A 17176-nucleotide genomic window follows, 5' to 3' on the forward strand; every position below is an offset into this window, starting at 1 on the left:
TCTGAAGGTGATGACCATGCCAGAATATGTGAGGAAGCGGTTTGGTGGGAAGCGACTCCATATCTACCTCTCCATTCTCTCCCTGTTCATCTGTGTGGCTTTGAGAATCTCAGTGAGTTCAATGCCCTCCTGGCATTTTAGCTTCATGAGGGATGAGAGTGCTAAGATCAGAGAGCCTTTAAAGGTCAAGCCATATAGATGTTTTAAAACTACATGGGGTCTCTCTACCAAGATTTTATGCAAAAAAAAAAAAAGGAACTTCAGAGACCCTGCATTTGTGGAGTAAAAGAATTACATGTAGGGCTTCCCTGGTGGCGCAGTGGTTGAGAGGCCGCCTGCCGATGCAAGGGACGCGGGCTCATGTCCCGGTCTGGGAGGATCCCACATGCCGCGGAGTGGCTGGGCCCATGAGCCATGGCCGCTGAGCCTGCGCGTCCGGAGCCTGTGCTCCGCAACGGGAGAGGCCACTGCAGTGAGAGGCCCACGTACCGCAAAAAAAAAAAAAAAAAAAAAAGAATTACATGTCACGAGAGGCTCCAGAGTGCAAACCCACCCTTTCATTAAGGTTGTGGAAAAAAAAATGGATGTACAGAAAGATCGGAATGTCTCATTCAAGTAGCACAGCTATTTAGTAGTAGAAACGAGGATTCTCTGGCACCCTGGCTCCCTCCTGCACAATAACCTCTTTATTCTCTTTGTCAAAGCCAGTTTAGGTTTACTTTTTCCTTTTCAGCTTGATTATCTGACATGTAGACCAGAAGGAAAGTGTTTTGTATTATTATACTGACTTTGCTTAAATGTACCCTATTTTATCTGAGATCGCCCCTACAAAACAAATGTCACAAATAAGTGTTAAAAGAATTCTGGAGGGCTCCCCTGGTGGCGCAGTGGTTGAGAGTCCGCCTGCCGATGCAGGGGACACGGGTTCGTGCCCCGGTCTGGGAAGATCCCACATGCCGCGGAGCGGCTGGGCCCGTGAGCCATGGCCACTGAGCCTGCGCGTCCGGAGCCTGTACTCTCAACAGGAGAGGCCACAACAGTGAGAGGCCCGTGTACCGCGAAAAAAAAAAAAAAAGAAGAAAAAACAAAGAATTCTGGAGAGAGTGTGGAGAAAAGGAACTCTCTTTCAGTGTTGGTGGGAATGTAAATTGATACAACCACTATGGAGAACAGTATGGAGGTTCCTTAAAAAACTAGAAATAGAACTACCATACAATCCAGCAATCCCACTACTGGGCATATACCCTGAGAAAACCATAATTCAAAAAGAGTCATGTGCCACAATGTTCATTGCAGCTCTATTTACAATAGCCAGGACATGGAAGCAACCTAAGTGTCCATCAAGAGATGAATGGAATTCTAAAGCTTTTTAACAGTTAAATCCCTTGGAGATAATCATTGAGGAAAGAAGAAAGGAAATTGAAGATTCAGCAGTACGTGTAGAAAACAAAGAAAAAGCTCCTCATGTATCGGTGACTAAGGAAATAATCTCCTGCAAGTTTATAGTCTAGGCAGTTCATGAGAGCAGAAGCTCACCATCCTTATTGCTCCTCTGTTGAGTTGAATCATGACTGGAAGTAAACCAGTTGCTTAGATTAAATGGCATGAGCCTTTCTAATGCAACGTGAGTATTTCCCAGCACTTATTATAAATTGTTGAACTCCATGTCAGGGGGAACAAGATTCCTATTCACTAGGAGTTCACCACGTGGTTAAGGGTGTAAGAATTTTACACATGAAATAGCACTTTGTGACAATATCTGCAAATATACTAAACTAAGAGCTGGACTAGGGTGTGTGGACAAGTACAGGAAATGTGCTGCGGACCAGGAAAGAGGGTGGTAGTCCATGCTGGGTGGAATTGGAATTGGAGGTCATCCTCATTGATGGAGGTTGGGGGCACTTAAGCCCCAGGACAGAAAGGTGAGGAGAGCCCAAGGGAGGCAGAGGAGCCTGCAGGTGTCCGGGGCTTTATGCTCACATGCTCCTCAGGTGGGTGGGAGTTAGTGATCTCCATTCTCCCTGGCTCTGACATCTAGAGCTTTATGATCCTAAAGAGCATGAACAAGGTGCTGGAGCAGAATGACGTGGCCAAAGGGGCCCCCAAGGGATGCAGACTCTTGGAGTGGATGGTTCCTGCTTGTGGGGAGGGGATGGAATATTGGGGAGCTGAATGAAACAGCAGGGAAGGCCAAGAGCATGAGTGTGACTGTGCAGGGTCTGCTGTGGTCACCTGGAAAGATTCAGTGGCAGGAGTCCATTCTTACCTACAAGGTTATGGTGGTTTGGGGTGGGGGTTGTTTTTTTTAATTAATTAATTTTTTTTTTTTGGCTGTGCTGGGTCTTCGTTGCTGCGAGTGGGGGCTACTCTTTGTTGCAGTATGTGGGCTTCTCATTGTGGTGGCTTCTCTTGTTGCAGAGCATGGACTCTAGGCACACGGGCTTCAGTAGTTGTGGCACACGGGCTCAGTAGTTGTGGCTCACAGGCTCTAGAGTGCAGGCTCAGTAGTTGCGGCACACGGGCTTAGTTGCTCCACAGCATGTGGGATCTTCCTGGACCAGGACTCAAACTCATGTCCCCTGCATTGACAGGTGGATTCTTAACCACTGCACCACCAGGGAAGTCCCTACAAGGTTATGTTTTAAGTGGTATTAATAATCTTAGATACTACATTTTGTGTACTATTACACTCTGATAACAGATTCTGTCCTGGTTATTAAACAGATCAAACTTTCACAGTCCTCCCCTGCTCCAAGTTTTAAAAAGATCATCTTGTTCACTGGTTCTCAACCTCCAATAATACATATACTGAGAATCATTATATGTATTCTATCAGACATCATGCACCTTTACCCCTAAATATTTCAACCTGTATGCCTTAAAGATATTGATATTCTTTTAGAAAAACACACTGCAAATTTTTAAACCAGGAAATTAACTTTGATACAAACTAAGGTTACTAATATGTAACCTACAGACCTTATTCAGATATGACAATTGTCCTACTAACGTCCTTTAAAAGCAAAGGAAAATCCTGAATCATGAAATGCTTCCTTTTCATGAGAAATATTTTATAATTATTGTGAATGTAATTAAGTCCACTGAATTATACACATTAAAATGGCTAAAATGGCAAATTTTATGTCATATATACATATATTTACCACAATAAAAAGTCATTAGTGGGACTTCCCTGGTTGTCCAGTGGTTAAGACTCTGTGCTCCCAATGCACAGGGGCCGGGTTCGATCCCTGGTCAGGGAGCTAGATCCCTGCCGCATGCCGCAACTAAAGATCCCTCATACTGCAACTAAGACCCTGTGAAGCCTAAATAAATAAATAAATATTTAAAAAATAAAAAGTCATTAGTAATATAAGCTGCTTATTTATAATTTCAAGACTATCAATTTAATGCCTTACTTGTACTATATAAGAGAAACCAAAGTCAAGGAATTCATAATACAGTAATGTGTGTTTTCATATGTAAATAATTATGCATGAGTACACAAGTCGTAATACTGTGCTTAAATAATTGTACATACAATGTACATCGGTATGAATGTGACAGCCATAAATGCAGACAGATGCAGGTATGTTTCATGGCAACTCAAATACAATGAGTAACAACTCAGTAGGTGATATCTTTTCTGAAATGATAAATAGACTTTTTGTAACTATCCAATTATGTAAAAAGTCCAATCTTCCCTCAATTTACACAGTAATTGCATTCCTTGAAAACTCAGTGATAACAACATTGCAGAAAGTACTTTGGGTTGGTAACACAGAGTTAGGCTCTAGGCTCAGATCATCAAGAACAGGCTTTTCACCAAGACGAATGTCTGGTGAGATGATAAAATACCAAGTTTTATTTCAAATTTCATGGGGGAAAAAAAAGCAACCATCTCCTATTATACACCTTCCAAACCCAAGCTCTACACAGAAACCTACCTCTAATTCTTCTGATTCTGAATCCTGCTGCCTTATCCTTTGCCCTGACCTCACTCATGCTTTCCTTTCCCTTAGATTCCACAATCCATCTTTATAATCACTCTTTAAGCACATAGCCTCAGTTTCTTTGCCTATCTCCACTTTCATTGAACTCCCCTGGCAAAAAGTCCAACCCTGGTTGAATCCAGCTTCCCTCTGACTCTGTGCCTGTACCCAGAGATTTTATTTCTGAGTTTCTAACATGCTTACATCCTATTTCTCAGGTTTTTGTTTGGGTTTGAGTTTGGTTTTTGATATGAAACCTGGGAGGATCAGAGTTGAAGAAACACCTGTTGTGTTGAAGAAAGATCAGAGAAGCTGGGAAGCACAATTTGGGGCTATAGGGGTGCCAACAGAGCTGGGTGGACATGACCTTGCATCTCAGGATCCCTCTGCAGGACTCCCTGCTGGCTTCTAAACCTCAACCAATAGTCCTTTTATCTGTGTTTCTTTATGATTTTCTCCCTGGTCCTCTCAATGACTATTCTAAACCATCCACAATGTTTTTACCTCCTGGACCTCTGCCTCTTATCAGAAAACCTCATCTCTCACTTTATCTAGAAAATTTAGGCATGAACCAACCACTCATCCCTCCTCCACCCAAATAACCTTGTTCTTACCTTCTTCCCACTACTCTGAGGATGAGGAGTCTTCCTTTTTGTCAAAGGCCAACCCCTTGACCTCTGCCTACTCTTGATCCCATCTCTTCTCAATGTCTCTGGCTATTTGCTTCATAATTACCCTCCTCCCATCATATTTTACCTATTACTTTCTGTTACCCCAAGCATGCTCAAGTATCTTCCTTCCTGGCCATAACCATTCCTCTATTCTGTATCTCCTCTATCTACTAGTCTAGTCTTTATTGTTGTTTCTTTGCTGACCATCATCAAAGAGTAGTCTACACAAGCTATAGTGCAAACATTTCTCACGTTCTGTTCAATCACTCATTATTAGCCTCGATGGTCAGTCCAGTAATTGATCCTCTGAGGATGAGATCTGGCTTCTAAGGAGTTCATAATTGGATTGTAGAGATGACATGTATACTATAGTAAATATTAGTGACATGTATACTATAGTAAATATTAGTCATCAGTGAAGAGCTAAGTGACGCAGTGCATGTTTCTTTTCCATCCTGACTGTTCCCTCTTTAGTCAGACATATTTTCTGGAGCCATATTCATCACACTGGCCTTGGGATTGGACCTTTATCTGGAGATCTTCATCCTCTTGGCTATCACTGCCATTTGCACAACCACTGGTGAGTCCATTGCATGTTTGGCTCAGTCACGCTACTTCTGCTGATCTCACCCCAACCTGCCATTAGCATCCTCAGTGTTAGCCTTGTCACTGCCATGTAAGGGTATCCTTTTATTTCCATTGTAGATTCAAGCACAGACCCAGAAACACAGCTAGAGCAAAGAAAACAGAATCCTCAGTATTTGGTGTGAGCACCTAATGATGTAGTGAATGGGATGGGGTAATGGTGACTGGGCCCAGCTATGTGTTTGGTACGCAGAGTGGCATTTGGAACCCAGTGTATCATACACATGGGAGGTCAGGATAAAATAGTGGCTTAGACCTGAGACTGGCAAATCTAAGGCAGGGCCCAAATGAATACACGATGCCAGGGCACAGAATCAGGAAAGGAAATTGGGGCAGTGGGTTGGTTGTAGGAGGAGATGTGTGGTAATAGTTCAAGCAGGCTTTCATGAACCAGATACTTTGGTGTAGCACCTCATGCATACTAACTTATGAAAATTAAACTATACCAGCTCAGTTGTAAAAATAAAGAAAAAGTATAGCTGGAACAATAAAGATAGTCCTGAAGCCATTTTAATACTTTGAGCACATGTTTCAGAGTAAATGAAAGTTAAATGTATAAATCTCCTATTTTCAGTATCCATCTTGTTTCCCCATGACACTCTCATGAAGGAAATATCTTGTTGACTGAGACTCTGTGAGCCTAGAGTTGAAAGAGAAGTTTTTGTTGTTTGAACAACACTGCAGCAAAACACAAGTCAACGACTATATCTAGCTCTTAACTAATGAAACAATGAAATATTCTGACACTAGAGCAAAAACGGTTCTGCCCAGTTTTGTTTTGTTTTGTTTTGTGTGTGGTACACGGGCCTCTCACTGTTGTGGCCTCTCCCGTTGCGGAGCACAGGCTCCGGACGCGCAGGTTCAGTGGCCATGGCTCACGGGCCCAGCAGCTCCGCGGCATGTGGGATCTTCCCGGACCGGGGCATGAACCCGTGTCCCCTGCATTGGCAGGCAGACTCTCAACCACTGCGCCACCAGGGAAGCCCTCAGCTACTGTTTTGATAGAGATTTCCTTGAGTGACAGAAGCTCTCCCAGTCTTTTAAAGTTGACTGTGCTGGGGGCCTCCTTCAACTCCTAGCCAGGCTTGCACTGAATCTGACCAAGGTGAAAGCTTAGGGTCTTCTCAGGTCTTTTCTAAGCATGTGTCTTACCCTGGTCATAAATATGGCTTTCTAAATTCCCCATTATATACGGTTGTTTTTGGATGTCTTAATTTCCCAGAGACACTTTCCCCAGATTTTGCCTTAGGCAGTCTGTTGTGTTTTGACAACACAAGAGTCTTTGCAAGTTTGGCTTGCAGTGTTTTCAAGATTTTCCAGTCTGAGTTCAGAGTTAGGTAAAACAGAGCTGCACCTAGTGTCAGCCCTTCAGGTAGCCTCCCAGACAGGTTAGAAGAGGCATACACAATAATTTGTGAATGTGGTCTGCTCTGCTCCCTCTGGAACTAGGGAAATGGTTCCACACTGGGGACATGAGCTACCCCTACTTTAAAACTGGTGCCAATTTATGACTGGTGCTGCTTTAAAACTGCCACCACACAGCGACAGGGTAAGGGAAGGGCAGTAAGATTGCCACAAAATCTTCCTACCATTTTGTAGTGACTTTTTCTTGATTCCATGCTTGTTTGGTCGCTATAAACTTTTATAAATCATTTTCCATAATTCTCACAAAATTGGTTCTGACAGTTTCTGCTCATTTTTCTTTCTTTTTTTTTAAACATCTTTACTGGAATATAATTGCTTTACAATGGTGTGTTAGTTACTGCTTTATAACAAAGTGAATCAGTTATACATATACATATGTCCCCATTCTGCTCATTTTTCAATGTTTCTATTGGAGGATGAGAGTTTGGAGTGGCCTACTCCACCGTATTGCAGACATCATCGTTTTTATTATCTCTTCCTGATTTCTTATTCTTTGTCCTTTTTTCTGTAATAGTTTCCTGCTATCTTTTCCTCGTTGATTCGCAGGAATTCTTTGAATAGTCTACCTACCAACTGCTTGCTATTTTTTGTATTACTTCCTCACTTCATGTTCTGCCTACTCTCTTTCTGGAACGTCAAAGAGATGAATGTTGGCCTTCCTGGGTCCATGTCTTCCGAATTTTATTTCACAGTTTCTATCACTTTACCTCTTTTTAGTACGTTTTAGGATAATTCATGGGCTTCATATTTCCATCCACTAAGGTCAGTTCTGTCCATTCTGCTATTTAGCCCATCTTCCAAGTATTCTGTTTCAACAAGTTAAATTTCCCTTTTCAATATCTTTGGGTAGATAGTATAGTACAATATTAACAAACTGGAACTCAGAAGTCAGGACCCTGGCCCTGGAGCAGTCAGAGTTGTGGTGCGAGAATGAGAGACAAGGAATGTAAGCCTGTAAAAACAGCTTGTGCTAACTAACATCGTGGACATGGTGTGAAAACTTGTTCTCTAAAATCATAGACTGAGAAGCTTGATTTGAAATGATATCAGTGAGAATGAAATAGCTCACTCTTGCCTGATGGCTCTGAGTCACACAGGTCACTAACAGAGAAACAGCCTCGCTTTCCAACCCAGGCGCAGAGCTTCAGATAGGGGTCTTCAGACATAATATTCCACATTTAACTTTGAATTTCCAAGATAACAGGAACCCTGGGTCTGTTTCTTAGACCAGCCTGTATATTAACCCCTTTACACACTCTCTCTGTTTTACTTTGAGCCAAACACAGTCTCACCTAAATTTTCCCTAAACTCCACACTTCCTCCAAATCCCATGGTAACTCTATCTCTTCCTCTATTTGGTGAGAAGCTGCACTTCTGCTTGATTGTCTCCCTTGCTGAAGCAAGTTGAATCAACCTAGCTTTGTGGGGCCATAGGTGTGTTCCTGGCTTCAAGAGGGGTCAGAAAGTGATGAAAAGTGGTGTTGGGTTTACTGAGTAGAAAATATGGAGTCTGCAAGATGGCTGGACCAGGTGAATGACTATTGAGGAGACAAGAATGGAGACAGAGAGAGAAGAAGAGAGGGTGAAGAATAAGAGAAGGTTAAGAAGAAGGAAGGTTGAGAAGAAGACAGATAGTCTTGTAAGGAAATGGAAATGCAATTCCTGATCAAGAGTCTGTCTGATAGTGCCCTATAGACCTTTGAGACAGCTAGGAGAAGTGGATCTGTTCTAATAATGTAGGTGTGGGGTATGGTGCGGTGAAGTCGTTGCAGCCACAAGAGAAGAGAACCAGGCTTGAAAGGCAGAAGTTTATTATAGTCACAGATCCCAAAGAGGAGGTCACTGCATGCCATGCAGGGCCACAGGGGGAAGCACCACTGTCAGTCAGAAGGCAGAAAGGAGCAAGAGGAAGGCCTAGGCCACAGACTTTATTGGGGTTTCTGCAGGAAAGGCAAGGCAGGGCAGGTAAACAACTTAGGATTGGCTGGTTTGAGTAATTCTGGTGCGCTTTGGGCTATTGAGGTGGTCTCTAATTGCCAAGTACCTGGCCCTGGGATGATTTAGGACAGAGGAAATATTGCCTTGGTGTGTGAGAGTTAGATAAGGAGGTGACTGGTGTATAGACATGATTGGTTGGTCAGTTTATGACAGATGTGATCCGGAACAAGCACTTTGCCATCTCTCCCCAGTCCGCAAGGCCTCCAAATGCCAGAGCATCAAAGTACAGAAAATAGGAAAATATAGTTAATATACTTGACCCTGTGATAAATGCCTATCAAACTGACAAATACAGAATCTAAGAAAATGCAGAACAGGATCTAATCCCCTTACAGATTATATTAGTTTGCTAGGGCTGCCATAACGAAGTACCACAGACTGGGTGGCTTAAACAGCAAAAATTTATTTTCTCACAGTTCTGCAGGCTGGAAGTCAAAGACCAAGGTGTCAGCAGGGCTGGTTTCTTCTGAGGCCTCTCCTTGGCTTATAGATGGGCAGTCTTCTCCCTGTGTCTTCCCATGATCTTCCCTCTGTGTGTACCTGCATCCTGATCTCCTCTTATAAAAACATCAGTCATATTGGATTAGGTCCCACCCTAGTAATCTCATTTTAACTTAATTACCGTTTTAGGGAGCCTATATCCAAATACAGTCACATTCTGAGGTACTGGGGGGGTTAGACTTTAACAAATGAATGCGTGGGAGAAGAGAACACAATTAAGCTTATAGCACAGATAAAGTTAGTTATGCATCTTATGGATTTCCAAGTCATGGGTTCCTGTGGAAAAAATAATCTAAAGTGGATGTCATGCAGCAAAAGGAAACAGAATTACAAACTGAACATATAGGGCCTGAGGGTGAGGGAAGGCAGGTGGGGCAGCGTCTTTGGGTGGCTGGATCACAGAGGTTTTCAACAAAGAGTTAATCTGCTGCTCCCAGGACTCAGGCACCTTGACTCCTGGACTATCAGAAAATAAAGCAAAGCACCAGCATTCTAATTTGAATTTTCTCCAATCTGAAATATCTAGTGTTTAGTTTGACAATTTGGCCTTTGAGTGTGATCTAGGAATGCGGGTCCACTCAAGGACCAACTTCTCTCAAGCTGGGGGTGCCCTAGAACCAGAAAGCCTCATTATCCATGTCCTGGGAGTCTTGGAAGAGCCCTCATAGAAGAGCAGAAGCTCCTCTGACAGAAAAAGCTGGCTGGGTCAGGGATGCAATGTGGAACCCGGGGACTGAACACCACTCACCTGAATCCTCCAGAGCTAGTCAAATAATGCTGCCCCATTAACCTCTCCCACATCTCCCTAATTCCATCCCCACCAACCCATCAATGCAATGGCATCTCATTCAAACAACTTGGTTCACCGAAATCCAACTTGGAGTTTAGAAGAAGTACTCTTCGGGCTGAGTTTGGGGTAATGTTAAAAAAATCTCTCTCCTGCAACTAAGTACACACATGTTTTTCTCCCAAGGTTTGCCTTCGTGAAGCAGAACAAGCTGTAGCATATCTTTTAGGAAATGGTGATTTCAGTACTAGGAAAAAGTGGGTTCTAGTGAGTTTCAGAGGTAGAAATTTTTTCACGTATACACCAATGCCTGACTCAGTTATATGGAAGTAAGAAATGCTCCCAGGTATGTCAAAGGCCCCAGGACCAACGTCACTCTGCAGAGAAGGAGCTTTATCTTCTCATTTTGAGAGATTCCTTTTAAAATGGTCACCCATACTTAAAGAAGCTTTATTCCTGACAGTGCATGGTTTTTCAGTTCTAAAATCTAGCATTAATGAGCAATCACTCTGCACCATAACACACACCTTCCATCTGAGGAAACGAATAGCTCTTTCCTGCATCCCTGAAATTATTCTAGTATAGTTTATCACTTACTGGGCCCTGGTTACCCAAGTGGTTCAGTCTGTTCTAATGGGACATTGTGCATCGAAGGTAGTTACTCACCTCATGTTTACTAGTGGTTTTCAAGTGGAAATCATCTCCAAACTTTGCTACTTGTTGTTAAACTGTTCAAGTTGTTAGATTCTATTCTCAACTGTCCTGGCTCCTGCTTCCTAATCCATATCTTGTACCAACAAATGCCCACCACAGACAAGGTCAGTATTTGTCTAGAAAACAGGAAATCAGGATGTTATGGTTTTTTAATGTTTTTATTTTTTACCAAGTAATAAATTTTAATGTAGAGGACTAAATGCAGCTTAATATTACATCTGCTTGGCATCTTTCATGTATGTATCGCTCATCCTCTTTTCAAAGTAACCTCGTCACACCCAGAGGAGGTAGGTAGATGCTATGAGCACCATGGTCCCCATTTTTCAAAGAGAAAAATACAGAGTTGAGACAAAATAATTTACCACAATATATATAGTGAATCATTGACAAGGTCAGAAACAGAATCTAGGACAATCTAGATACTTTATGATGCTCCATCCACTAGCTTTCAATTCTCTCCCTTTATCCTCTCAAAGCTCAAAAATATCACAAACTCCCCACAAAACTGAGTACTCTGAGTAATACTAGCCATGTGAAATTCTCCACTTTTCCTTGTTTTCTGCCTAGCTTAAGGGGAATATGAGAGCACATCAAATATTTTCTTTTCCTTTCACAAGAAGTAGCCATTCTTTACCTGTTGAACCATTTTTATACCCAAGGAACCACTCTCAGCTCTTTTCTAAGCTAGCCTGAAATCAGTCAATACTAACATCATGACTTCCACAGGATTATATTACAATATGATTAAGATTCCACAGGTGGAACTAAAAGAAATAAATTAATTAATTTTAATTTAAAACATTTCTCCCTAGGAAACAGGTAAAACAAGAATTAAAAGTGTTGAGTGCTACCACCTGGAACAGAGACCACCCACCCCAAACTTGGTCAATGGATGACCACCAATCAAGACACCTAAGAAAAGAAGAGCTGTGGTCACATGAACTCACAGGGAGGAGGATCTCTGGCTAAAAGTTTCAGTGTTTCAGGAGAGCGTGGCTGCTTTGAGATGACAGATGCCCCCAAGAGGCATATGTGCTCTATTTTGTGACACTGAGTCAGTTACTAAGCCTGTATGTCAATATCAGCACCATGAGGAAGAGGAGCCTCTGAAAAATGCACCCCAATTCATTATAGTCACCAGAGTGTGTACTCTGTGCAGCCATAAGGTTAACCAAAAATAAAGCAAGCATTTATTAACAAATACCCACATCATTCATTCAGTCCACAAACATTACTGAGTGGCTAAGACAGTCCAGGCACAGGAAATGCTAAAATGAATGAAATCTCAACACAAAGAACTGACAATGGACACTTTTAAGAAAACCAGAAAATCCCCTTGACTCGGAATTATCTGCTTTCCCCGCTGGCCTGAGGCTGGAGCCTAGGTCCCTCCCTTTGGCGGTAGTACTGCCATGTCCAGGCCCCTCCTTCAAAGAGCAAACACCCAGGACAGGGACCCCATCAAGTTCACATCCTCAGCTTCAACCTGTTCATCAGTTTATCAGATTGATCTTTCCTGTGCCAGGAAAACCTTGACAGGGATATCATGAGGAGGTGGGGAGATTTTTCTTTAAAAAAAAAAAATGAAGCGGGAAGTTAGATAGGGAAAGTGGTAGGAACCAGGGAGACCACAACTCTTAAAATAATATTCAAGAGTCACAAACAATGTTGACATGCTGAATCTACCTGAGACAAACTTGCATCAGACATCACCTTGGTCTGCCTTTTCCTAGACATCAGACTGCCTTTTCCTAGACATCAGACTGAGTGGAATTTCCTTCTGCAGCTCCGATATGTACAGATGATTGTATCACACTGGCCTCAAATACATAAGTTAACAGCAAAACAGCAATTTTTCTCTAGCTAGCCTGTAATTACAAATGTACACATTTATCAACTGGGCAAACTTTAAAACTAGCTGGTGTCCCTTCAACACTGCAGAACGGGATTAAAAGGAGACAGAATAAAGATCCTAGCCTTCACAAGCACAGCCTGCAGCAGAAGGCAGGACTCAGGCAAAATACCCATGACAGAAAACGGCCACGGTCAGCAGGATAATGCCATTGATGTTCACTATCGTCCTCCACAAAGGCTTCTCCGAGGTGTCTGTCATCTTCAGCTTCATGGCTGCCTCCTCTTCCTTTGTCATTTTGGGACCCTTCTGCTGGTCCAGACCACAAAACAGGTCATAGGCCCGCCTGAAGCATCCTTTTTTCTCCTCAGGAACTTCTGTGTCAAGGGAAAAGCATAAAAGGATTGTTGGATACAGAAGCAGGAGGCACCAGAAAAGGTTTCCAGGGGAGATGCCATTCCATGAAACATCTGCCATTTTGCAGACATTTCCCAGTTTTCTTGTTTGCAGGAATGAAAATGGTACAAATTTATGTTTGTATAAACATAATTATAAGATGATGTTAATAGATGGATTCTACATCCTTATGATCAGCTTGCCTATGTTTTATCTCTGTTGGGCCCAATGTAAATACATTTTGATTTAGAACAGTCAGAATCAAACAGGAAATAATAGTTTATGAGAGAGAAATGTTAACAATTGGCTGGGGACTGTGACGTATGAAGAACATGGAAAACCCACCTCCCAAACACAGAAACTCACGTCTGTTTGCTACATCACTGAAAAGCAATGAGATTGGCATGACTCAGGAGTGCACTGGCTACACCTGGAAACTCCAAGGCTTCACAGCAGATCCAGCCATGTGGTAAGGATTGGTCTGAATAGTCCCTGCTACAAGGCAGCAGTGAGCAACACTTCCAGGACTTAAGATCTGATACTGCTGAGTTGAACCATCCAACTGACCTTGCCATTCAAAGTGGATGCCCACCAAGGGAACTAATTCTGTCTGCTGAGCCCAGGTGTGGCATTAGAGGTAGGCAGACCTGGGTTAGAATCTCAGGTTTGTGACTCACTAGATACAAAATCAAGCCCACTGTGTTTTCAGCACCATGGTCAGGGACCACTGCTCTCCACTCTCCCAGTTCTAAGAATCACAGACTTACTGAATTGGAAAGAACCTCAGTGGTCAAGCACATACATGTGTCAGAACTGGAACCAAAACCCAGCTTTATGGCCTTCTTTTTTTTTTTGCTTTTTTGAATTTTATTTTATTTATTTTTTTATACAGGTTCTTATTAGTTATCCATTTTATACATATTAGTGTATATATGTCAATCCACTTTATGGCCTTCTTAATTCACCTCTCATATTCAAGTATACATAAAGTTGGATAAATAACACCTTCTTCATTAATAAGATTTCCTGAGAGAGTGCCCAGTGTGTAGTAGGGGTTAAGAAGTGTTAGTCCCCTTCCATTCCCTCTCTTTTCTCTCACACACATAAAAAAGATAGACAACCCTCCTTGTACCCCTCCATTTCAGTAAACTCTACCAAAATAGGAGAATGGGGAGGGATTAGCAAGGAGTTGGGCTCACTAACCAGCCCAAGTGAGAAATGCCTGGTTATCTGGGTCAATAAAAAGTTGGGTGGCCTTGAGAAAGTCTTTATGTCTCATTTTCCTCATCTGTAAAATTGGAAGACTTATACTTGCATTCTATGCCTTATAAGTATGACGCAGTGCTAAAATGTATTACTAGACTCAAGTACTCATAACTAAAATATGTTATGATCATATCAATATCAGTCATGATGACAATGGTGCTGGTGGGGATGATGATGCAGCTGCAAGTTTCCTCATGCTGCCATTTCTCAGAGAATGTTGAGGGTCACACCTGTTGCCTGCAAAAGCCCTCAAGAGATCTTCATTTTTTGAACTTTAATAGGGCAGAGTGTTCAGTCTGATTTCACCATGAGTTCAAGAAACAACAGAATTCAAGTGCTGCCAAGAACCTCAGAAGTCACTAAGCCAGTTCTCTAGTCAGTGTAGGAGTCTCCTTTATGGCATCCCTGTTAGATGCATACTTGCTGCCCACCCCTTTCCAGACAAACACAGTTAGAAAACTCTTCCTTAAGTATCAGTAATGACGGTGATAACTATAGCCAATTCTTATAGTGGAGGATTATCTTATTCAATGTTTCCAACAGTGCTATGAAGTGTAGCCTATCATTTAGAATACTTTTGTGAGGAACTTGACCTTTAGAAAAATGGAATCTCTTGCCCAGGGTAGTAAGTAGAGAATTCAGGATTCAACCTCAGTTCTCCCCAAATCCAAATACCACACAGTTTCTGCACTATCCTGCCTCCATACTTCAAGTTAAATTGCAAGAGTTCTTTCCACCCATCTGTCTTAAGCCTTCCCTGTGGTGCAGAGCTAATCTCTTCTTCCACATTAAAACATGCAAAATATGCCTCATCCACGTTCCTTTCAAATCTGATATTCTCACTCAATGTGGAGACATTTTGAGGGGTGGGAGAAGTAGGGGGCATGTTCACACCTGCCTGTCCCAAGGAAGCAGGAAGGGGCAGCCTTTTTTAATACCATGGCCAGCTGCCTATGGCTCTAGGTTCCTTCCAGCACTTGCAGGGTTACATTTCAGAACTGAGAGGTCTTTAGAGATCTCAGAGCAGACTACATCAGAGCTGGGACCATAGGCAAAGCCTCTCCCTTCCTGGGCCTCAATTTCCATGTCTGTAAAATGAGGTGATAAGACCAAACAATCTCTAGGGCCCTTTCCAGAGCTAGTTCTATGAGTTTCCTGATGGCCAGATTCAGACCTTGATGTGCAGCATCCATGCTCCCCTTCAGATGGAGTGATGAGACCTCCAGCCCAGTACCAGGTAGAACACATATGACCTTGTGCTACCACACCTCTGCACACCACACATCACCACAACCATCCTCCATGTGTGCACCCCTCCCATCTAGGGAGGAAAAGCTGCAACACAGAAGTTGAGGAAAGCATTGCTCCATGATCAGGATAAGTCTCTTGGCATTGCCTAAGCATTATCTTACTGGACTTCCAGGGAAATTTGATTTTTTAAATATGATGTGGTAAGCCGGTAAGACACAGGACCCTACGAGCCTCTATCCCATCCCCCTGATATCACTAGAACTGACCATAGCTTCGGTTCCAACTTCTTTCAGCTCACAGGCTATGTCGGAAGAGTCCTGAGCCTTCCCTTGTTCCTAGCCAAGCCCCAAACCAAGTCAGGGTGGCATGTATCTCACCCACGCTTACTCACTGAGCACTAAAAACCAGGGACTGAAGAGCTGGGACAATTTGGTATCCCCTTCCTCCCCTTGACCAGACCTTGAGTAAACTGCTCAAAACCCACTTATCCATCTCACCCCACACCCCACTCCTCACTCCCCTCTAGTAGAAAGATCTGAGCTTTGATGAGGCACTTAGTGAAGGCTTCAGTAAGGTGGTCTTGCTGTTGGAGGAGTAACTCTTTAGGGCTTGGGAATAGGCTCTGAGCCACAAATCACCTATTTCAATGGTCTCCTCTGAGGTTTCTTGAATGTCCTCCTCTTCTGCATCCAGGTCAATACGCTCCTCTTTGCTGTTACGCAGGCTCCAGCACAGGCGGTAGAGCTGTGGAGAAAGCAGAACAGGTTAGCAGAAAGATCCAAACAGTGTCTTGGGCCAAGAAATTGAGAGAACAAAGAGATGTACATCAAGAAATGAAAAGGAATGTGGCTCTCAATACCATCAAGAACACAGATAACAGTTCCCATCCACAGCACTATCTCTAAATATGTTGGGAATGTGGATATAAATCTTACACACGTGCACACCAGCCCCTATGCTATGTGCATATTCAGAGGCTATGAGACTGCCTTGAACATAGAAATGTTTTGAATGAATGATCTCTTGTTACATATGATAAGTGAATTTGTTCCATTTAGCACTTGTGCTGGGAAACAAGGCTAGACACCCATTTATCTAGACCAGCAGTGTAAGATCAGGTTTTCTGTACTATATTATGGGGGGAGAATTGTAGACTCATAAGCCATTTAGAACAGGGAACAGCTGGAGGTGCAGTTTCTATTGACATAAAACCAGAAACTACTTTACTTCAAGAGGAAGCATGGAATTAAATGTGTTTGGGGCTACAATACTTACAAAAACTGAGACATCAAGAAGCAATTAATACAACATAAAGTGAGCCTGTGACAGATTTGGCCACTAACCATGATGGCGGTTCTGCTGCTATAAAAGCAATATTTGTTGATATTAAGGTTGGTCACAGTTTTGAAAATTTGGCAGTGAGACTGAAGGTCTCTCAGGGATTCCGTAAGCCCCTGTATTTGTCCACGCACCAGAAAGGGATTAAAAAAAACCCTTTCTCTTTCTCTACAGACAAATGCGATCTTGGGTTAACTCTCTAGCTCTGTTCCTTGGAAAACTGAAAAGGATAGAATGTCACCTGTGCTGGGTTATCAGACTATATTGCTTATGGTAAAAATGACCCATAATTGGTAATCTTCATCTGCATTGGGAGGGCTGCAAACATACCCTAAACCAA

General features: G+C 42.7%; 1 protein-coding gene across 5 annotated transcripts in view; it reads right to left on the minus strand.

Annotated features, from left to right (window-relative positions):
- Positions 1–12604: 12604 nt before the first annotated feature.
- The window catches only part of SLC5A1 (solute carrier family 5 member 1), a 51898-nt gene continuing 47326 nt past the window's right edge, over positions 12605–17176 (minus strand). The window contains exons 14-16 of one of the 5 annotated variants that reach the window (XM_065889642.1): positions 16137–16242; positions 15726–15731; positions 12745–12962 (exon numbers count right to left, since the gene is read on the minus strand). In XM_065889642.1, the coding sequence (XP_065745714.1) occupies positions 12745–12962; positions 15726–15731; positions 16137–16242 (330 nt within the window). Of the gene's footprint in view, positions 12977–15725; positions 15732–16136; positions 16243–17176 lie in introns of all 5 variants that reach the window. The other 4 variants (XM_065889643.1, XM_065889641.1, XM_065889644.1 and 1 more) reach the window with 4 other exon arrangements.

Source organism: Phocoena phocoena, chromosome 13, assembly GCF_963924675.1.
Source record: "Phocoena phocoena chromosome 13, mPhoPho1.1, whole genome shotgun sequence".
In the NCBI taxonomy this organism is placed as follows: domain Eukaryota; kingdom Metazoa; phylum Chordata; class Mammalia; order Artiodactyla; family Phocoenidae; genus Phocoena; species Phocoena phocoena.